This window comes from Barbus barbus (assembly GCF_936440315.1).
Source record: "Barbus barbus genome assembly, chromosome: 1".
NCBI classification, from domain to species: Eukaryota; Metazoa; Chordata; class Actinopteri; order Cypriniformes; family Cyprinidae; genus Barbus; species Barbus barbus.
This window is the reverse complement of record NC_136729.1, coordinates 15,748,184-15,772,068: the sequence shown is the minus strand read 5'-3', so window position 1 is coordinate 15,772,068 and position 23,885 is coordinate 15,748,184. Positions and strand designations below refer to the sequence as shown.

The following is a 23,885-nucleotide window of genomic DNA, read 5'->3' as shown; positions in this document are numbered from 1 at the left end:
GGATAATTTGTACTTGCGCTGGAGGAAAGAAATACTTAAGTCCTAATGTTAAAGGTCTTCACAAGACTACAAATCTATTTATTTACTATCTGTCATTTGATTGTTACAGCTTTGATTTGATTTTGGTGTGTCCAGGGTCAGCATTCCTGCCCATATAAATCATTAAATCATCGAAGATACTGGATGCCCTGGGGATCTGGAGCAGCTGTCAGCATGCCATCTTCATTGATGACAATGGATCTGTCATTCAGTAGGAATGCAGCGGACGGCTGTGAGAAAAAGCTGCATGTACTGCATGCATTCAAACATCAGAATGTGTATAAACACAACCAGTTATGAAAGTGATGCTTGCAAAAAAAAAAAAAAAAAAAAAAATCATGCCTTATGTACCGTCATTCAGGATCTGAAAATCACCAACAAGAAAACCGTCACCTTTCTTGTGTCTTCCTCGCTTTGCTAATTAGTAGCCTAAACTTACTATAATTAAAAGTGCAGCAAAGCTTCAATAACACATTCCAGAAACTTGAGAGATTCTGCCACAAAAGGAAAAAAAGCCTTCTAATAAACATGTTGCCATCGGTTTTGATCATTGTTGAAATATTCCACAGCAAATTAGCTAACACTTATAAAGACAGATGTCACAACATGTGCTGCCACATTTCCTCCTCATGCATTCCTCCCCTACGGCTGGCGTGCTGCTTACCTTTACCAGGCCTGCTGTTGTTTACCTCCAGTGTTGTTTATCATTAGGATTCTGCTGGCACTGTTCTAACCCCTCCAATACAAGACATAGACAGACAGGCTTTACACCTGAGCATCTTCCACTACCCTCAACATGCTCCTTTCCACTAAATACTAAATATAATACTGGCTTACGCACTGCTACATTACAAAAACTAAAATCTAGAGTATTATAAATTAATAAGATGAAACATTATTTTGAAATGTAAAATTGTGTCTGATAACAACGTGATTGTTTGTGAATAAACTGCTTGAGCTCCAAAAAATAAAAATTCGCTACACTTACTTCTCTCACTGTATTTTCAAGATATACATCCACTTAAGATGTATAAACATCATTTAAACATTAAAGATTGCTGTACTAAAGTAAGAGACGATAAGTAAAGTCAAATTAGGTCATCAAAACTGTAAATAATAAACCTTTGCAATAAAAAATAAATAAATGCCAGATCTGTTTAAAACCATTGAAAACAGATAAAAACACAAAATTGCTGGTAGAGAAATCTGAGTACTAAAACATATGGCAGACAACCTCTGGAAACAACAGACTGTGGCACATGAAAGAGAATTATTCAAAGTTAATTTACTGTCCAGATTTTAGGACTGATAATGCATTCGACTGATGCCAGTTTGCAATTAATGTTTCCAAAGAAGCAATCACAAGTCCCTTCATAACAGAGATACACATATGCAGCTGAACTTACGATAAACTGCAAGCAGAGAAAAGCTATTCTCTAATTCAAAAAAATATGATTTATCTAATTAATTAATACTAATAATACTATGAGTACCAAATAAAAAAATGTTTTTGAATAACCCACAAAACATATTTCTTGAGGGAAAAATGTTTCAGCAAAAAAAAAAAACCAGCATGCATTTAAAGATTAAATTAAATGCAAATTACAACCACTCAGTCACTGCTTAAAGTCTCATACTGACTCTGCAACAGTTTTGAACTATTTAGATTTAGAGATAAATAGATTCAATGCTTCAATTAATAAGAAGAACTATCAGCACTGTAGATAATCTAAAATTTAAATTAATCTGGATGAGGTATAAGAATAAGTTGTTAAAACATCAAAATACAACCCAACTTCACACAGTTCGTGTGTTAAAATACATATTCCAGCTGTCAAGATCTATTCAAATTCAAGCGAGGCAACGCAGAACAGAATACGGTCCAAATCTCTGAACTTACTGGCACCATAAGCGTTCGTCTGCGATCTGTCGGTATCTGCTCGCCGGATCCTGTTAGGAAATGCTCTTTGCTTGCACAAAACCACAAGTTCCTCCCCAAATCCACGGACAGAAAGTCCTGAAAAAAAAAACAACAACAACAGAGATCGTCATTATCTCAAACGGCTTCATTCCCAGGGAAAATGAAACTGCGTTTGTCTGTGATATCGTTATGAAACTGTACATAAACCTTCATTCATACTTAATTTCTGGCTACATAAAAAAAAAAGCATTCGAGAAAATCCAGCATGTGCATGCAAAAAAGGGTTGAATGAAAACAGCGTTTAAACTTTAAACAGCGAGCCGTGAAGTTTGAACCAAAAATACAAATTTACACGGATGCATACATTTGTGGAGCGTTAATAATAAAAGAGAATGGATTTTGATAAGTTCATACCTTTAATATTGTATTTGCAAATAACACGTTTAATTGAGTTTTAAATGTTGATGAATTAAACGTGATCATGGTTTGTCTTTTCAATGCATGACTTTAGAATAAGTAAATAAACGCAAGGTAAGGTTAGGCAAGACACCCTTTCTCAAAGGCAGTGAATAAGTATATCTCTATTGAGTGCAGCATATCCCTGAATGGCAATCAGGACAATGTGCTGAACTGGCAGTCTAATTATAAATGTTCCATTGGACTCTAGTGCCATCTTACCTTATGAGGGAACAGCTAACAGCAACTGCTCAAAACAAAATGCCATTACGGGCTCAACTTCACCCCAACAGAGGGACAAGCCAAGGGGATTGTTTTTCAGACAGCCCCCTCTCACTTAAGACAAGAATGTATTATTAGACACCCGGTTATTCTTACAGACTGGACACAATTTCAGGAGAGAAAAACTAGCAAAGTTAAGCTGTGTTTAATTAAGGTGTCAGGTTGCGTCCCTGCGCGAGAACAACAAAGCTTTTGTGTTTCTGCTCTGAAGTTTAAAAAGCAAAAAAGGAGGAGAGTGTTTGGCTTTATAGCGCCGGAAAATTGTTTAACAATAAGTAATGCACGTGTTTTAATTTTTGCAATATTTTAAATGTCCAGTTTGACGTGTCTGAGGTGCTTCAGGATTTTTTTTTAAAGCCTTTCAGTTCCGTCATACGTCGGCGTGCTGTTATGTTCCGCATTAAAATATTATCGCGTCTCGTGCAGCAGTCGAAAAGAACTTATCTGTGTCTATGAGGGTCTACTTTTGGGAAACACCCATGAGATGATGGGATATCTGTGTCCCACAGACTGAGTTCACACACATTGCGCTCCATTTGTCCTCTCAATAGCCTACCTCATCGCACTGTTTCTGGAAACCTCAAAAGCATCATGGAGCACAAAACAATGGCAGAAAAAGGATAAACACTAATTCAAAGATTAATTAGCATATAATGGAAAATAAACGTTACGTGATTTTGCTGAAATTATTTTGAATAGAAATTCACTGTGGATGTCATTTTAAACAACTCTCTAATTTAGCTGTTTAAAGTTTTTTCGCCTATCCTCTTGGTTTTAAAAATAAAAACGACAAATAAGTAAACAAACGGCAGATATTTTTAATAAGTGCCTAAATCGCTCAAAAATAACATTTTACACATTCTGTTAAAATAAGTAATCACCTAGGCTAACACTTTCCAGAGTTCACTTACTTTCAGTCTGAATGCAGTGTGTTTCAAAGCACCGTCTTTTTCAAACTGGGAGACTGAAAGGAGTCTGCTTTTCCAAGTTGCTTATTGTCTCTAAATGGATCCGCTTTGGATGCGTACTTCATTTGAATTTATGGCTTATGCATTCTTCAAAGGTCAATATGCCTGACCTCGAGCGAAAGTTGAGAAACAATTCCCATGCTTGCGAAAGAACAGTTTTACCTTCAAACTAGTTTTCTTTAAATTTCCTATCTTACGGACAGGAGATGTATCCGATCTTAAATACACAAAGCGTATCCATTTTTATAAAACAAAAACTTAAAACGACTTCGACCCGGATTCTTGCCAGAACTGTACCTATAGCAGCGCTTCTCGCGTTATTGTCAACGAATAGTACCGCTTTGTGGACAAAAGTGAAATGACCTCCTGTGCAGGGAACTTATCCGCCGTCCGGGTGACAACTACGGGCTATCTATTACTCAGAAATAAAACTAATTAAATAGTACCGCATCCGGAGTAATAATCATACAGACACTGTTAGTAGCCTAATCAGACATGCGCGCGTGATTGTTTCCGTTCGGCGCGTGCGTTTGTGAGCAAGCTACACTACAATAGTTCAAGAGCGGACAATGAAGTGCAGACAAAACATTATAACGGATGGGATAACATACAAGAACCACTTAGATCATGTCTGTTTAACTTTTCTTCTTTTAGTCGTCGAGATTTTTGCAGTTTTTTGCGAAGATAAAAGCTCCTAATCGCTCCTCGTCGCATCGGTGTACGCAGTATCACGCGTCACTCTTCGCTGAAAATTACCGTCAAAACAAATATCAATCCTGGACAAGCCAAACGTTTCAAATAGTTTGGACATATCCTGTAAAGCTTCTTTAATGAAAACCTGAATGTATCAATGCAGCAGCTGCAGTGTTACGACGCAAAATTACTATAAACGTAACAAAAAAGACGACGCATGAAATCACGGACAGGTTACCAATGATAAAAGTTTACCTTGATGTGAGCAGGGGACCAAAACAAGCGCTCGTCCTCGCCGTATCCCGTTATTGGTATTAAAGCAGGTTCAAATAAATGTACACTGGTGTGTAGTAGCAGAGAAATAAAAAAACTGAAGTGTATCGCTTCCACTGACCGTGGAGGGAATCCCGCTTTGGCTGTATGAAGTTGAACTGTCAAAACTGCTGAGAGCAGTTATAAGTATATTTATCGCGTTTTTCCTCTCTACTCTAAAACAGAAGCGACACAAGACGAAGGTTACCGCTGTCAATCTTGGCAATCAATGCAAGCGGCCATGTCGCAAGTATTCAAAGCATTTCCCGTCGTGCAACATCAGAAAGTGAGTGGCCAGGGCATTGATCTGAGGAAAGAGGCAGGGCTCCCCTCCCAGACAACACATGAGAGAGAGAGAGAGAGAGAGAGAGAGAGAGAGAGAATGAGTCTTTAACGGGGTGGGGTAGAATAGTGAAGATTGTGAGAAGGAAAAAAGTCGGAGCTCAGGTGATACATTTTCAAATATCAGGAACCACATTTGAGTTATATATATAGTAGGCTATATGAATATATAAAATAAAGTATCAATAATTATTTTTTAAATATATATTTTATGTAAAATTATGTAAAATTAAAACACTAATAGGCTACTTGCGAACATTCACGCGCCATTTTTTTTAAAGTTATGTTGTTGATTTTTTTTTTGTTTGTTTAAATGCCTAATTGCATTTAAAACAGTTCATAGTGCTGATCAGGTAAAGATCTTATTTTTTTTTTTTTTTTTTTTTTTTTAAAGAACTCTGCTAATTGTATCATAGCCTACTGAATTAAACTGAAGCTGCTCAGGAAGCCTATCAATAAATTTGGGACATAAACATGGACATAAGAAGGTGAAAATGTATAGATGGGGATTTTTCCTCCGTTGCGTTACTCTACTTTTGTGGATAAACACGTCGAACAAAGTTTAAGCGACGGCAAACCTCTTTCTTTTTTAGTAAGAGTAGGGTAGCCTATAGGATGTAAAAAAAACAGTCAGTAGTATTATTTAAAAAATAAAAATACTGATGTAGCCTATAGAAAAACTGATGTATAAACTTCACTTGGTCTGCTGATGAGAAATTGCCCTATACGAGCACTTTGAGTGAATTTGAAGTTACCTAGCTAAACCAATCCTAACTGCAGATGGAAAATCGTAATGTCCCTCACACAGAAGTTTACATTGTTATTAAAATGAAAAATGGTTAATGTAGTTTCGCTAAAAGAATGATTGCTGCGTCTGTTTATCCAACGCGCCTTCGTCCTAAAAGACTGTAAAACAATGTATGACACCTGCAACAATTATTGAAGTTAGTCTTGTGCCAACAACCAAAGGCCATCTCAGGTCATTCTACAAAACCGAATGTAGAAGATTCCTGTCTGTTGAAACAGCACCATGTTTGGAAGAATGTTTCAGCTAGCCTATTATAGACAATTATTTGATCGATATATTGATGAATTACAGAGACTGGGCATCCTAACACCTTCACATTTGTGTGATTCCCTGGAACTACTAGGAAATAATTACATTGTCTCATAAATTCAAAAATAAAAATAAAGATTTTTTACACAACATTTAAATTGTACTACCAATTCATTTCAGGGAGACAAGCATGGATTCAATCACAGTATTCGAATTCAGGTAGAAGATTTTGAGATGTTCACAGATGTTTCACAGTATCTTAACTTGATTTACTCGTGTAATATATATATATATATATATATATTTTTTTTTTTTTTTACATATATTTAACATAGAGTTTGATCTGTTTTAAACTGTAAAATGGTTTCCTTTACACTAGTATATAAATATTTAAGAAGTTACCAATAAAGTGCATGAACAAAATCCCCACATACGGAGACATTCCTCTCCACGATCCACTATATAATTATATTTGATTAAGTTGTGAAGAAACTGCTCGCTTTTAAAACTGTCACAATTCAGGTCAGATGAGTTGGGTATTTACATGTACAGCGCACTTTAGGAATGCAGGTAACACAGACAATGAATAAAAAAATAAAATAAAATACAACAATGACAGACATATGCAGAGATTGTAAACTATAAATACAGTCCGGTTCGATACATACAATGACAGGCAGTAAATAGTCAGTAGTTAAAAATAAAAGTAAATAATCGCACCTATTTATAGGCTAATCGTGAGCGGTCGCGTTTTTAAAATATAACTGCGTGCATCCTATTTTAAATTCATGTTTATTTATTTTTATTTTTTTGCTTAAAATATCAATACGAAAGAAAACAATAGATTCACAATACGATGTTGTACTTACAATGATAAGGGCAGATGCAGAAGAAAATGCTGTTTGTTAACTGAAGAGTCACACAGGGCTAAAGAGAGGTGGAGAGAGAGAGGGAGGAAGAGTGTGTGTGTGTGTGTGAGAGAGAGAGAGAGAGAGAGAGAGAGGATTAAGGATGTAGAGGGCAGGCCAGAATAGATATCCTTTCACAACATCTAACCACATCTGTTCTGGCTCTTGTCTGTCTTTCATTTTCACATTCCCTTTTTTCCTGAGAAAAATCCTATCCACGCATCACATCTTCATCCCCAGATACACCAAAGAGAAGATTAATTATTCAAACAAAGCATTGCCTTCAAGGCTATAACGCCATGCACTGAAACTTTTCTTTTCTACAGCCTGTTCCAGCTGACACCGAAAGTATTTGCCAAAAACTGTAAAACAATGTCCGAGTCAAAAGTCTTCAAACGCCCCATTTTCAAACAGTGATAATTATTAGCCTACTTTTAAATACTAAACTCGAAATTTCAGATTAATATATAAAGGTGCAGACACATTTTATGACTGGTTCAAAGACGTAAAATGTCGATGTTCTCACAAGAGCTGAGAAATGTAACTAGGCACATTCAAAATGCCATCGCGCAAAACACTTCATAAAATAAAAAATTAAATTAAAAAAACAGCCAACAGTCTTTTAAAACAAGTGTTTCCCTGAAGCTAAACACATTTGTGTCTCAAATGTGTTGTGTATCAAAACCTAGTGGACCGCCTCACTAGACAGCATTTTTAGGAGTTTCACTGTCTAAGTATATAGCTCAAACGGTTTTGAGAGACCCTCACAGACATTTAGCCAATATCAGGTAGCAATTATTAATCATTCAATTTTAAAATGTATTTTGGTGTAATTTTTTGCGAATATTAGGTACTGAAATGAACGCCTTACTTTTTACGCACAGCGCTGTGCTGAATAATGACTCCTGCAGAAGGCAGGTACAGTGTCAGGTAGACGCCGCTCACCGATGTACAGGACTAATGCGCCACCCATCGATTACTCGAGGAATTGCATCTCTGGAGGCAGTGATTTTGTCGAGCAGAGTGTGTTTTTAAATCAACCCTTGTTTTTTCATTTTAACTTATCGGTTACGGTTCAGCTTCAGCAAGATTCTTAAGCATAACTATTTTAATTATTACTTTACGCGTTTATTTTTTAACGAGTTATGAAAATGCTAATGAAAAACGCAAGTGGCTGCTAGTCACCTTATTCAGTAGAGGAACTACTGTACCAGTAAGTCTTAATTAAAAGAGAAATTCAGAATAATGAGTTTCTCCAAACTGCAAATCTAATAGAGTCAATGTGTAAAAGACCACCAAACGTATTAGAAAGCTTTAATAAAACTTATTTTAAACCAAATTCTATTCATGAATAAATTGTAAGTTTGTTTTATGTAATCCTTGGTTATTGCTTCTGATGTAGTTTGGCCTTGACTGTGCAAAACAGTCACTCAAATACTTACAGGTTTTTAACAAGGACATGATTCATTTCCGTCTCTCTAATAGTGTTTAGGTCTTAACCAATTAGCTCCGAACAAATGTATAAGTCGTTTTTTGCAGTCCCTTTGACAAAATCAAAAAATCACAAGGTCTTTTCTGAACTATGAGTGTGTAACTAAGCAGTTCGCGGGTGTGAGAGAGCAGGTTCAAGCCTGTAGGTCTGGTCTGGACCAATGTTCTGTCCGGCTCGTTAGAGAAAGAGGCAGTATTCATCACATTAGCATATGATGAAATGCTTTGATGCATCATGAAATTCAAGCCTAGCCTATTAATATTTTAAAAAGGCCTGCATGAAAATCAACATTTTTGTTACATTAAATTAACATGTGTTCTTCTCCAGATCTGCATGTTTAATTAGGCCGCACTCTTCTGTCAAAGGAAATATGGAGGCTGCCATATGATTTGCTGTGATTACTTGAGAACTTGCAAACAACACTTCACAAATATATTTGTCTGGTAGTTTCAAATGCCTCACAGAGGATGTGCGTACGAGAGGTCTCTATTAAAATCTCATTTCAGACATTTCCATATCTGCAGGAGCCATGGAAATACGTCTGATGTGTTTAATTAATGAGCGATACATTTTTAGCTGAAATCTACAGAACCGTGTCTGTGTTGCTCCATGAGATTTGACACCGGCTGAATATTCTCCAAAACATCATCTTTTTAAACCATGCACGAAACAGCACTGTTGTATAGTCCAGAGGGTTTCAGCATCACTCAGGGTCTGTGTAAAAAAAGAGAAAATGACAAACTGCAAACCATTATGTGGCAGGAAACACAGGATGAGGTATTTTAAATGTCAGTGGTTGGAAAACCCAATCCATTATTACCTTTTGAAGAGTTTATGAGCATTTTAATTAAATACATAAGTATTGTAGAGCAGACATGTGCATAGGATTTTTTCTAGATAACCTAATAACGATCTTCAATATTAATACATTAAGGTTCCAAACTCTTTGTTGTTAAATGGTCCACCGAATCATTATCTCGCATCTCCAAATCTAAAGATCAGAACAATTACCTTTAATAGTTAGTTCACACCAAAATACAAATTCTGAAATCATTACTCACTCTCAAGTCATTTGAAAACTGTATGACTCTCTTCTGTGAAACACAAAAGACAATATACTGTGCGGTTTCGCTGTAAGAAATAAATCTGTAAAATAACAGATACTGGCAGATTTCCTGAACATTATCCATTCATTTTATTTCAAAATACAGGTAGAACCCCTATAAAAAATACTGAAAATTCCTTCAAATGAAAACAGCACATTAATTACATTTAACACAGTGCCCTATTGTTTTTCTATATTACAAATTAAATAGGCTCTAAACAACACTGGACCCCAATGACTTTATTTTAGTTTATGGGGGAGGGGGTCTTATGAAAAAAGCAAACACTGTAACATTGTTGTACACACACACACACACTTGTCTTGAATGATCACTCATAAAATGAACAAAAAGTGTGTATTACAGCTATTGCTTTTTTAAGATAGAAAGTGTTTCTTGTAGTTTGTAATGCATGAGTTGTAAAACCTATGATGTTTGGTGAGAAGTAAGTAAAGGACATTCACAAGATTTTTCAAACATTTGATTGCCCTTAAAAAAAAAGACTCTAACGATCTGTGTTTTGTTCTGTAAGCACAATCTTTTTCTAAGGTTACAAAACGAGAGAATAATGGCAGAAGAGTGTTGTGAAAGCGGTCATTATAAATCAAGCATGCTCCACAAGGTCAAACATAAATCGGTTTTGTGACTTTGAGTTAGAGGACAAAGCGCTCTATCTTCCACATACTCCAAAATACTTTTACAGTAAAGTTATGTAATTAAAACATGCCTCGTTTGCATACATGCAAATCACCCCGGTCCCATTTGGATCTGCAAAGTGGGACGCTCTGTTCTCATTTGCTGACCTAAATATCACTTGTCACTCTACGTTTCATCAGAGTTTTTATTAGTTTTATCATTTATATTTCCTTTTAAGTTAACAAGGAACAGTTGATTGATTAAATGTTTAAGAAAGCTACATGCTCTTAATTGCATCATGACTGAGGGCTTCGGCTTCTTTACTCTAGGATGGTTTATGAATATGTTCTTTCCAATTAGTGTAAATCTACATAAATGCAAATCTAAATGACTGAGTCCCGGATCCCCTGTAGAGAGTTTCGAATTTGATCTGACTTTGATCAAACACCAATGGTGCAAGACTTCGTCCAAGTTTTACATTGGGACAAATCAATTTGCCCTGTTTCTGATCTGACAAATGCAGATTCAAGGTTCAAACACAGCAATAACAGAACATTTCTGGTCAAATTAGACTACTGATTCTTAATTGTGCTTTTTGAAACTGAAGTTAACTTTAAAAGCAAAGGCTTTTAATATTGACCCTGGAAGACAACTTTCAATACAGCAACCCGGAGTCTTTGTTAATGGAGGGGGTAAATATGCACATGAACTTCCCATCCCATCTGAAAACCCCCTTAAGAAACGTGTAGCGCAGAGCTGGTGCAGAACACTAGAAGCTTTAGGTGAGCCTCATTAAATGGTTTCATCAATGATTAATTGGCAGGTTTCGCAAACACAGCAAGAAAATGAAGCCGAAGTGTTGTGTTTTTCTGCCTTGAGACAGTGCTTTGCTTTAATTTGATGTGAGAGGTGCAGCAAAAAGGCTTCCTGAAGTTAAAAGAACTGTTGGATCAACTGAAAAGCCCATGGACATTTACCTCATTTATGTTTACAAAAAGCCCAATTCACTGTAGGTATTGTAAATGCTGGGCATTTAGGAAAAATGTCTCATTGCTTTGTTGCGCACAGCACTTTTTACACATGCAGGAGTAATCATTTGTCTGGAAAGATTGCGTTTTCTCTCTCATCTTGTTCGCTTGTTTGAATCAGAAAGCCAAGACGTTAGTCTCGGTGAATATTAACATCTTTATTGTTGTCGAGAACAAACAAAGCCGGCTTGACATTTTAGAGCGTGGATAAATCTTTGTTAGATCTAGTTTTATCTATTCTTCTGTTAGATATGCAGAAATGTGTATAAAAGAACACTGAATGATGTTGAGCCGACCTCCTCAATTATTCAGCATCTCTCTCCAAAAATATAGATAGTAAATCAATGGTGATAAAAGAGCATAAGATACCATTTTGGATTCAAAGTACCTTTTGTATTAGAATCTCAGCCTCCCTTAGGTGAATGCATAAGTCAGATGTAGGCATTATGAGAATCCCTGCAGTGTTGGGAATGCCATGTCGAGACAACACAAAGTCTTAAAACACAGTAATTGTGTGCCTTTGAATTATTAGCGCCCAAAGAGACGTGGCTGGATCCAGAAAGGAGTGAATTTGTGATTTCATAGCTGATTTGTTGGGTGCACATAATGGATATTGCAGTTACGTCTAAGAGTAAGGGAAAGAAAATGATTGAGTGAAGAACAGGTGCATGGAAATCATTAGCGGGCATATGCTACTCACCTTGGATGTCTAATGTGGCAGCTTGTCCAACTCAGTATGCTCCTAGGCATCCATACAGGTTTGGCTACAGTGTGACCCATTCCACAGTATTACTAATTGTCTAATATTAAGCAGCACAACTGTTTTCAGCAGTCATAAGAAATGTCACCTGAGCATCAAATCAGTATATTAGAATGATTTCTGAAGGAACATGTGATACTGAAAAGCGGAGTAATGACTGCTGAAAATTCAGCTTGCCATCACAGAAATTGCTTGCATTATCAAATACAAAACAGTTATTTTAAATTGTAATAAATATTGTCTTGGTGAGTAAAAGACTTCTTTTAAAACATCTTACTAACCCCAAATTTTTCAGTGGAAGTATATATATGTTGGTACTTCTTTAATTATTAATATAACTTTTTTAAATAATTGTATATATTTTACTGGAAAATCAATAACTATGCCTAAATCTAAATTTAATACATAATTATAATCTGTTTATGATATATAATATCTTTATTTTAGAAACAAATGTGATCATTTCTAAAACATCTAATAGGCTTCTAGCATTTTTATGGATTCTCCTGATAAAAAAAAAAGACTCTTGAATTGCATATTGCATTTTATCACAATGAGCCAAATTTTGTCATGTTGCCAAAATGCAACATCAGAGTACTGCAAAACCAGGCCTAATTTTGTGCAAACTTAACAGCATGGTTGCGTCCACACATTTGGTTCATGGATTGTATTGTGCCTTTGACCTTACAGGGGCCATCTGTTGTGTTTCATTGCTAAATGCTCTTTAGCTTTCTTTGTGCACTGTTTTATCTCTGTTTATTCCACACCCGAGCAGCAGTTTTCTCTCTGCGACTGGAGATTCAAGAAAGCAAAGAACAGAGCTTTTTGTCAAGCTGTCAAACTCCAGGGTCAACATAGCTTTCATTCCTAAGACAAGGTCGGAATAGTTCAACATCGTTCCGGCCACTCAGATTTCACTTTGAAACAGGTGGCCATTTACAGATTGGAATCATTTGAGCCACTCCAAAACACATCATGTTTTGACAAATTTATGGAGACTCGTGAAGAAATGCTGCACACAGTTTTACGCTAATTAATTCAGTCACTTCTAGACATTTAGTAAACAGTCGCCTCCAATTCACCAGAGAGCATTTGGAGTAGTCCTGTGGAGAGAACACCACCCAGATTCATGTCAATATTGACAAATAGTTTATACTCAACTGCATATTTGTAAAAGATTCTTGGCATAGACTACAGCTCTTGCCATGGACATTATTGCTGAAAATCCCCACAATCCTCCTGAGAGTTATCACATTTGGTTGGGCGGTGAATAAAGAGCAATATTTTTCCCCCTCCAATCTCTTCAATCTATCATTCATTAATTCAAATGAAGGACATTTATAGTATTCAACTTTAAATACAGCATTCCTTCTGCATTTCCAAGGAACTTCTATTTTATGCTAAATAACCATGTATTCATCCAAGAACTGAATTGCATCGCGGACACAATGGGACCTGTGACGCACCACAACTTTGATATGGAATAACGCAGTAGATACTCAAATGAATTGGATTGAACAAAGGTGAAATGTTTTTCAAACACTCAATGTCGCAGAAGCCTTGGACGACAAAGCGTCTAAATACAGTTGTAGGCGTACATACATTTGTGTCTTTAAACTTCTTTGAATGAGGGTGAAATATTTTGTGCCGCATTAGTGCCTGAGACATTCAGTGCATTTAACAGAACAGGACAGAATTTGCATAATGGGTTTTTTCTTATTCTCTTTGAAATCCAGAGTGCGGAATAACAAATGTATATGAAATAGCAGCCAAACATCAATAAATGGAAATGCCACAATTCTCCGTGGATGGTCTTGGGTGGATTTCTGCTGGAGGAGGAAAAAAAGCCTGCTTATTGCAAAATAAGCAGAAAAGCGGATGTGATCAAACTCATGCCCACCAGGCTCGCTAATGCACGCACACACACACACACACACAGTATAGCCCACCTCTCACTTCTTCTAATCAGATGCAGTGAGATGTGGCAGCTCCTGCTGTGGAGCTATGGGAGGAGCAGCATGTCTTCACAGGTGCTTTCAAAGAACAAGATACAGCAGTGGAGAGACTGTAATTACTATCCAATTACAGATAAAGATCTCACTTGAGGGCTGCAACACAAAGTATCCTAACAGCCGTGCAGACCCACTCACGCTACGACTTAAAAAAGTCCAATCAAGAGCGTCTTAGGAAATGTCCTTTGCAGGTACAATGATAATCACGGTCATGTAAAGGACGCTTTTTAATTGCTGTGGTTTTCGTACCGACTCACTAACAGATAAACAAAAGTGCCATTGAATCAGTCAGCAAAATGTGGAGTTGAGAAAAAAAAGCATTCTTATATGTACTTTTTTGGTCAGCATTTAATATATATATATATATATATATATATATATATATATATATATATATATATATGTATGTATGTATGTATGTATATATACACACACACACACACACATGTTTGTATATGTATGAGTGTGTGTGTGTGTGTGTGTGTGTGTAGACATACATTAAATGCAGATAAAAAAAATTAAAGGACATCCTTGAAGCAATGAAAGAGCACATATCACATTTATGGGCAAAAACCTTTGTTCTATATAAAAAATAAGAAGTTGTTACAGAAAATACGTGGAAGAGGAATTTCGAAATGAGGTTCTCTCTTCATGTCCTTATATTTTATTCTTTTATTCTTATTCTTTTAACCGAATATGTATGGAAGGAATAAAACACAAGGTGAGATCAGAAAATATTCACAAAACGTGTAATTTCGATTTACTTTGTGAGACTGAAGTTGACGACTGCTTATAATGCGATGCAAATGTAAAACATCCAAATCATTGCATAAATCTTTATTTGACATCATTTTTCTTCCGAAGCTGAAAAACTTGAAATTCTTTTCTCTCTTTCCTTCATTCTTTGAGAACACAAACAGAATAAAATACAAAAAGCGTGTTAATATCTTTAATATTTACAGTTTCTTTAAAAAAGTATGTGGTATTTCCCTCCCCAACAAATCCTGTCTGAAAATATTATTTCATGTTATTTTTTCCTTAACTTGTCAACAAAAATAAAATGCATTTGGCAAGCTAACTGGAAACTGGCAGTGCTTGATACATAAAAATATTTCAAGTGATTTGGTGTAAGAATATCATCTGAATTGACAAAATACAATCGACATGACATTTTTGTACCCTTCATGTTCATAATGCGTTACACGTGTATAATACGTTTTTTAGCCATTACGTTACCGTTGTTTTCAAACTGAACTCCATCCAAACATCTGTCTTGCCTTGAGAAGTAAAACATGAGTTCTGAATGTTCTCTACAATGCGGTGCATATTAAAAGTGCAGTAATGTATATAAAATGGCTCTCTATATATGGGTTATCATGGTTAGATTTTATACAGCATATGCACTGCAGTTTCCACAGCAAGAAGTCCATATCAAAGAATAGCTCTACAAAAATGCATTTCAGAAGTGAGTTCCCATGTGAGTCCAAAAGTGCGCTAACGTCATCTCTAAATGTGAGCGATGTGATTCGATAAGCCGAGTTTAAGTTTGTCCACCACTAGTGTTGTTTTCAGAATGTGACAGCACCTCAATATCCAGACACAGCTTTGGCTGGAAAAGAGATAAAGAGCGAGAGATGTGAAATGTGAAGAAATAAAGCAAAACAATACAATACACATAAGAGTGCACTAAAGTAATAGATTCTTCAGTGCTAAAACTGAAAAAAGGTTCATTAAAACCCATATGGTGCAAGTACCTACACTGCAAGATTTTAAAGACAATTTCTCATTTAATTTAATGTTATATACTTCTTTGTAATTATTTGTGAAATTTACAAGCAATGTAATAGCAAAATTGTTTCAACACCACTTTTTTTACCCAGTGTAGTCTCTTCAACTCAACTGCCAAAATGTTTTTATAACCCAAGAATTACCTTACTAAATAGTAGACAGGTAAACACTCTCCACCCTCCTTCTCTCTGTGCAGCATGTTACATAGAGAAACAGCCGAGTTAAACACACTTTAACACATGCATGTGCATGACACATGCTGCATGCGGCTCACTTTCATACAAATTGTGCTGAAACAGCAGAATAACACGGCCAGTCAGACATTCAGTGATTAAATGGATTGGCTAATAAACATGTCAAATGTAAAGTTATGCATTGACTCAAATCTTTCGTATAGTATAATATAATCACGTCAATGTCCAACAGAGTACGATACAAAACATGGCAGAAGATCTTTAAAAGATTTTTTTTTTTTTTTACCTCAGTGGGTCAAACTAAATGTTGTTAATGAGGTGTTTCATTTTCTATTCAATTTAATTATTTGTGATATCTGGGACATGTCTGAATATAGTTTAAAATGCTAATGATTTAGTTTTTTTTCTAGCAAGATTTGTGCTTTTAAGACCGAATGGGACCCAAAAGTGTACCGTATTTGTGGACAGTGCCTCATAACTGCATATAATAGCTCATAATTAGCATGTATCAAATGGGAAATCATGACAGTTCACTGATTTGGGGCATGCTGAGAAGCAGAACACACAATGCAGGTGGAGGTCATGCTCTTTCATGAACTGCACTAAAATAGCTATGCACACACATATAAAGTGTCCAAAGACGAAGTGTTTTTCCTTTTTTTTCCCACAAAACCCTGACAGTCATTCTGCTGTTTATTTCAGTCAGTCACAGACATCAAAACACTAAAGCTCTTTGCAGATTACAGATGACAAAGCAAATGGTGTTTGGCAACACAACAGCATGTGCTGCCTTAGCGATGCCCTGAGTCTTTGTTAATTACAAACAATTCACAAAACAGCATTTGTTTATGACTTTTTAGGCTTATTGGCACACAAAAAGCCAATTTGCACACAATTCACACACCTCTCCATCTCCAGATGTGGAGGCAGTTGTTAGAGGGGGGCCAATCTACACTACTCATGAAGTTACTAAATACTACAGCACAAGCCCTGATGAAGCACAATCATGCAGCATGCAGACAGAAAAGGTGCCAAAACACACAGGGAACAATTAGCAAAAGCACATATGCGTGCTAAACAGTTAGCAGTTAGTTCTTACTTTGTTTTTCTCTTATTAGACAAAGGTGTAGTGAAATCCATTGCTTAGGGGAGGGGGAGCAGACTGAGACGTAGAGACGGCAACAGGAGCGGGGGGAGGAAGAGGAGGAGGTGGTGGAGGTTGAGGGAGTGAGGTGGGACTGTTAACCGGCGGTGAAGCTGAAGCAGAAACAGGAACAGAGGAGTGTAGTAACACACAGGGAGCTAGTGGCACAGTTAATTGCTACTACACACTACAAAGTGCTATTTGTGAGAACATAACTACAAGAGTGATCTGAGGACATCAAGGTAGTCAAACTTAAAGGGATATTTATCAGAAATAAAAAATAAATTGGGTCCCGCTTTATATTAGGTGGCCTTAACTACTACGTACTTACATAAAAAATAAGTACAATGTACTTATTGTGTTTGTATTGTATTGTGAAGCACTTTTGATGCTATCGAGGTGGGATGCGGGTAAGGTTAGGGACAGGTTTGGTGATATGGGTAGGTTTAAGGGTGGGTTAAGGGTTATGGTGTTCAGCTCACTGACTCAATGACCCAGTTGCAGTGGTTAGCAGCTCACTGAATGACTTTGGTCTGCTCTTCGTATGACTTCAGAAAATTAGGAATATAGCACACAAGTCACATAGACCACCTCGATGGTGCTTTTGCATACTTGAAATCCTCAGTGCCCATTGGCACTATGTCCTCCTTTTTTTCTTTGTTAGAAATAAAGTCATCTGGGTTTGAAACGATATGAGGGTGAGTAGAACATTTTCACTTTTGGGCAACTATTCCTTTAACCAAGGTGGTCTACCAGCTTTAACCAGGATGTCCTTGGCTCCTCCAGCTGGTAGTCCACCTAAACCAGTTTGGACCGGCTGGTATAAATTTGAGATACATCTGGCTTTTTCTACCATTTGTATTCATACAACAGATAAGACAAAAACAAACAGAGGGTTAGTGGAACCAGGCAGTCTCTCAAGCCGACACGCGTTGCCCACATGAACACCACAATTCAATGTGTTAAATAAATTTGCTAACATGCCACAGCTCTGACAATTTTAGCTGATTTCTGTCTGCGCTCATAAACTCAAAATAAATGCTCAAAGTGGTGCTGTGGGTGATCAAAACCCTGACCTGCCTTCACAGATGAGATCCCTCACATGAGGTATTCTGACATGTTCTCCAATGGAAACCCTGTGATAATTGTTGACTATGCTACACCGGCAGCCTCACACATTATGATCCATCACGTCAGGACGAATTGACTGTAAATCCGTGTGACTAAGAGAGACATGCTGCACCCTGTCTGAAGGTTAGACCTGGCAGAGTGAGTGAGGCCTCTGTAAGAAGTAAAGATGAAACGATGGTGTGCTTTTATGCCAGTTCAGAAAGATGTTCAAAGTGCTGCCACGGGATGGAGAGTGAGCAAGCCCCAGTGCATATTCAACTGGGTCATTGATCGGCTCTGAAAAAAAATGGCCTCATCAAGAGATTCCTCCCAGCCTGAAAGATCCGACATGTCTCCCAATTAGCAAGCATCTTTACTCGTCAGATCTGCGCTAATAAGGAATAATGTTCAGTTATTAACGTTGCGGCTGATAGGCTTGGCTTTCCTCTTTCTTTTTCCTCATCACGCCTCCAATGCGGATGTTTTGAAACAGGGTGGACCATTTCTCCCTATGTTCACAGTTAATCAGTAGTTGTCAGTGTGATGATTTAGGAACTTTTATTGACACTGTCAGATTTGCATAACAAATAACAATTTCTGAAGTGTTTTTTTCACATTTACCTTGATCTTTTCAGAGTATCTGAACTTGCCAAGGTGTACTGCAGAGCTCATCTGAAATTAATCTATTCAAATAGAGCTCTGGCAGTCATACAAGTGTGAACTATTGATTGTATTTTATTATGGGACTCTCTTTCAGCGTCCTTAGCCTTAACATGCATTGTGCACACTGAACTCCCTGTCCTTGCTCTTGCCATTTAACATGATTTGTGCTTTTTACAATATGTTTCAGCGATTTGACTGTGTTTTGTAAAACACAGTATATGCTTCACAGAAAATGGAGTGTATTAACAAGATAATTTCAGGAATCAGTAATAATAATTTAAGGAATCAGTTCAGGTTGGTAGTAATGCTGCTGGTTAGTTTACCTGCCACTTGTTTGCTCTTGAGCGAGGCCTCTGATGCTAAGGCATAGGACATGGTGATGATTCTCTCTTGCTCCTGTAGAGCCGAGTCTATGTCCGGCAGCACCGGCTTGTCTACTGCTGCTGGAGGAGGTATATTCTGGACACTAATATGCACACAAGAAACAGGTACATTAGCGTAAACTCTCAGAGAAAATGTAACAAATGTTCTCAGCATTTTGGGGTCAGTATGTGTTTTTTTTAAGAAAGAAATAGATACTTTATATTTAGTAAAGATTCATTGAATTGATCAAAAGTGTCAGTAAAGACATTTACAGTCATGGCCAAAAATATCGGCACCCTTGGCAAATATGATCAAAGAAGGCTGGGAAAATTAATCTGCATTGTTAATCCTTTTGATCTTTTATTTAAAAAAAAAAAAATCACAAAAATCTAAACTTTCATTGGTAATAAGAATTTAAAATGGGGAGAAATATCATTATGAAATAAATGTTTTTCTCTAATACACATTGGCCACAATTAATGGCACCCTTTTATTCAATACTTTTTGAAACCTCCATTTGCCAGTTTAACAGCTCTAAATTTTCTCCTATAATGCCTGATGAGGTTAGAGAACACCTGACAAGATATCAGAGATCATTCCTTCATCCAGAATCACTCCAGACCCTTTAGATTCCCAGCTCCATGTTGGTGCTTCTTCTCTTCAGTTCACCCCACTCATTTTCTATAGGGTTCAGGTCAGAGGACTGGAATGGCCATAGCAGAAGCTTGGTTTTGTGCTCAGTGACCCATTTTTGTGTTGTTTTTTAGGTTTGTGTTTGGATTATTGTACGGTTGGAAGATCCAACATGGCCCATTATAAGATTTCTAACAGAGTCAGTCACTTATTGATTTTTTTATCTGTTGGTATTTGATAGAATCCATGCCATGTGTCTAAACAAGATGCCCAGGACCTCCAGCAGAAATATAGGCCCACATCATCAAAAATACAGAAGTATATTTAATTGTACACATGGGGTACTTTTTATCCCCGTGTTCTCCAAACCCATCTTGAGTATTTGCTGCTAAAAAAACAAATTTTCTAGTTTCAGCTGACCATAGAAACCAGTCCCATTTGAAGTTCCAGTCGTGTCTGATAACTGAATATGCTGGAGCTAGGATAATTTTTCTTGAAACCCTCCCAAACAACATTTGGTGATATAGGTGCTGTTTGACAATTTCTTTTTAAGGTTTTCTGACCCCGAGACTCAACTGTTTTCTGCAATTCTCCAGCTGTGGTCCTTGGAGAGTCTTTAGCCACTCAAACTCTCCTCCTCACCGTGCATTAGGACGATATAGACACACGTCCTCTTCCAGGCATATAACATTTTAACGTTTCATAACATTTTATGTTGATTGGAAATTCTTAATTATTGCCCTGATGGTGGAAATGGGAATTCATAATCACCCTGGAGTGCTCAAAATTGTGAATATGAATGGGAATATACTTCAGAGATATTTTACTCATAAGAATTTCTAGGGGTGCCAATAATTGTGTCCAACGCGTATTTGAGAAAAACATTTGTTTCATAATGATATTTCCCCTCATTTTAAATTCTTATTATCCAATGAAAGGTTAGATTTTTGTGATTTTTTAAAAATAAAAGATCAAAAGGATTAACAATGCAGATTAATTTTCACAGCTTTCTTTGATCGTATTTACCAAGGGTGCCGATATTTTTGGCCATGACTGTATAATGTTACAAAAGATTTTTTCTTTGGAGGAAGGACAACTATTTCCAACATAAGAAATAATTATTGAGCACCAAATCATATTAGAATGACTTTTGAAGGATAATCTGACACTGAAGACTGTTTGGCCATCAAAAAAATAAACACTTTTTAAATATCAAACTGTTTCTATAAATTGTAATAATTTTAATAATGTAATAATAATTATTTCAGTATTTTTGATCAAATTATGATATACTTACAAACCCCAAACTTCTGAATGGTTCTATATATATGGCAAGAAAACATCTATAAAGATGACTATAAGAGCAGCTGTGTTAAATGAGACTGATCTGCCAGTACCTAGACTTAGCCAGGATGCTCTTGATTCGTTCCACTTTACGATGTCTGGCCTCCATTTCCTGAGGGCTGAGGGGCTCCTCTGGGTCCATGTCCACATAGCGCTCAGGGATGGCCACCTTTTGTGGCTTTGCCAGCTATATAGGCATTGAGACCAAACACACACCATCAACCATTTAATTCTGAAATCTAACGTCCAATCATTTAAGTTTAAAGGGGACCTATTATGCAAAAATTACTTTTATAAGGTGTTTGAACACAGTTGTGTGGCCGCAGTGTGTGAAAACAACTAGCCTAATGGTAAAAATCCACCCACTCATTTTTTTATAATCTAAACAGTCTCTCAGAACGAGCAGTTTCAGATTCTCCCTCTGTTCACACTACCGAGGGGAAAAAGTCCCGTCCATTTGTGACGCAGCCCTGAGTGAGAAACAGCAGTCCGACTCTGCCATTACTGTTTACTTGCTGTAGCTGTTGGAGATATACAATGTCAGCGCTAAAGAGGCATTTCAAGTGTTGTGTTTTGGGATGCACTAACAAACATAGGAGTCTCCATAGACTCCCTCCATCTGAGCCGCTGAGGACGCTGTGGTTAAGTTTCATTGTCTAAGGAAATGTCCTGGAAAAAATAGTTAAGTCCCCAATACGTTTAGGGATCAATACCAACACTTCGTGCGCGAGCGTCAGCTACAGACAAAGTAAGTATCACGCGTTTGTTTTCCAAATTGCCTTTCTGAAAGAGCTTCTTGGCACTCTGTAAGGCTAATGATGCTAACATTACCATCGTCTCGTTTTCACTGGTGCTGCTCATGAATGATCGTGAATAGGAATTACAGTTTATATAATATGAAATGAACTCAGGATAGCTCAACCAAAAATGAAAAATGTGACTTAATTTACTCTCTCTCATGTGATTTCAAACCTGCATTACTTTCAGAAAAGAAAAGGAGAATTTAGGCAGTGTTTTAAGTACTGTCTTACTCAACATTAACATTTTTGGCATCTTTTCTCTATAAAGCAAAACCACTTGGTGACTGAGGCTTTTGTTCCACACAACAAGAAAATTATGTCAGAATCTTCTTTTTTTGGGTGAACTATCCATTACTGTCCAATAGTATCCATTAGAACTATCCAGCAGTAGGGTTACCTCTTTGCTGAGGTCAAGGTGGTAGTCCAGAGGCTCCAGATCTAGTTCTCTCATGGGTGTGCTGCTCAGGGTGAGCCATTCGTCTGAGTGAGAGCGCTGTCTCTCTTTGTGCTCGACTGGTCTCTCTTCACCCTGCGCGGCCCGCTCCAGAAGCTGCAAATCAAAGTCCTGCTCTCTCCTCCACTGAAGGCACACAAACACACACAGCCCTGAGACGGCCGATACAGACCTCACATACACCCAACTCGGAACATGAAAATGTAATATTTTGGTTCTGAAATGGTCTTCACCTGATTTACAGGACAGGTAAAGAGTAGAATAACATTTCCAGTTACACTGGGACAGATGAGAGATTTTGTGACAGAGTATTGCAGCCAAAATGACCTCTGTGCTCCACATATCAACTTACATCCAACATTCATTCTTTACATGAAATAAAACGTTTAAAGAGGACAGCCCTGCACATAAACAACACACAAAACTGGGTTAAACTGCAACCTTGAGCGTAATGGTATATTGTCCCAGTGCGCTCCTGTACCTCTGTACTATGTACAAGTGATTGGACTGATTGTGCGTGAAGTGTCTCATGTTCAAGCTCTCAAACCGTAGCGTACAGCACTCCTGCAAACCAAGAAAGGCGCAACAAAATGCTCCATCTGTGACTTCATTTACATGCTTCATTCCCAGGCTTTATTGTGCTTACTGAAAAGAAAATTAGCCAGTGTGTCGTGAAATAAACTGTGGTTTCACATTCACAGTGGAGAGAAAAAGAACAATTGCCTTCTTTTACTTTTTTTACTAGCAAAGTGTTTATTTTTTTATGAGCAAAAATCTACATAAAAGTTAAAGAAAGCAGAGCTGTGCAATTGATTTTCTTTTTACAAATTATGCTACAATCCGCTGTTATATTATTATGAACATACAAGTGATTAAGGAAAAACATGCAATTATAAATATCGAAGTCATTCATACATTACCCTGGCCATTCATTGTGTACACATTCAATACATTTTGGTAAAACAAGGTGTAAACTTATATAAGCATTTATTTAAAAAAAGCCAGACAAGCTAAACAAAGTTATAAAATCATGTTTTGTAGAATGACAGTTAAATTGGACAATAAAAAAAAAAATGATCATGTCATTTATTCTGTGCACTCAAATCAGACCCAAATTTCAGGGAAAAAATTATTTTGTAGGTTTTGTAAGACTTATTAGAAAGCTGGATGTGAAAAGTGAAACTGGGTGGAATTAGTGTAAAACAAAAGCATAAATGAGTGAGGTAAGCACAATAGAGTCTGGTTTCACACTTCAGTTATGCTATAATTATTGCAGTTGAGTGATGAACAGCTTAAAGGTTTGAGAGCTTGTGCTTGAAATTTAGTTTAGTTTATGAGCCCACTAATACAGCAGACCCCGTTTCCCATTACTTAGTGCATTAG

General features: G+C 36.9%; 2 protein-coding genes across 16 annotated transcripts in view; both read right to left on the bottom strand.

Moving 5' to 3' along the window:
- The window catches only part of LOC306884472 (transcription factor SOX-6-like), a 157,786-nt gene extending 152,796 nt beyond the window's left edge, over positions 1–4,990 (bottom strand). The window contains exons 1-3 of one of the 8 annotated variants that reach the window (XM_079440357.1): positions 3,610–4,185; positions 2,639–2,752; positions 1,940–2,056 (exon numbers count right to left, since the gene is read on the bottom strand). The gene's annotated coding sequence lies outside the window, so the exon portion shown is untranslated. Of the gene's footprint in view, positions 1–1,939; positions 2,057–2,638; positions 2,753–3,609 lie in introns of those variants that run through there. The other 7 variants (XM_079440355.1, XM_079440360.1, XM_079440356.1 and 4 more) reach the window with 7 other exon arrangements.
- Positions 4,991–14,697: 9,707 nt separating this feature from the next.
- The window catches only part of LOC306884038 (pleckstrin homology domain-containing family A member 7-like), a 117,452-nt gene continuing 108,264 nt past the window's right edge, over positions 14,698–23,885 (bottom strand). For all 8 annotated transcript variants that reach the window (XM_079439666.1, XM_079439667.1, XM_079439668.1 and 5 more), the window contains 4 exons: positions 22,446–22,628; positions 21,302–21,435; positions 19,232–19,374; positions 14,698–15,618 (listed from right to left, as the gene is read on the bottom strand). In XM_079439666.1, the coding sequence (XP_079295792.1) occupies positions 15,596–15,618; positions 19,232–19,374; positions 21,302–21,435; positions 22,446–22,628 (483 nt within the window). In that variant the 3' untranslated portion in view covers positions 14,698–15,595. The remainder of the gene's footprint in view (positions 15,619–19,231; positions 19,375–21,301; positions 21,436–22,445; positions 22,629–23,885) is intronic.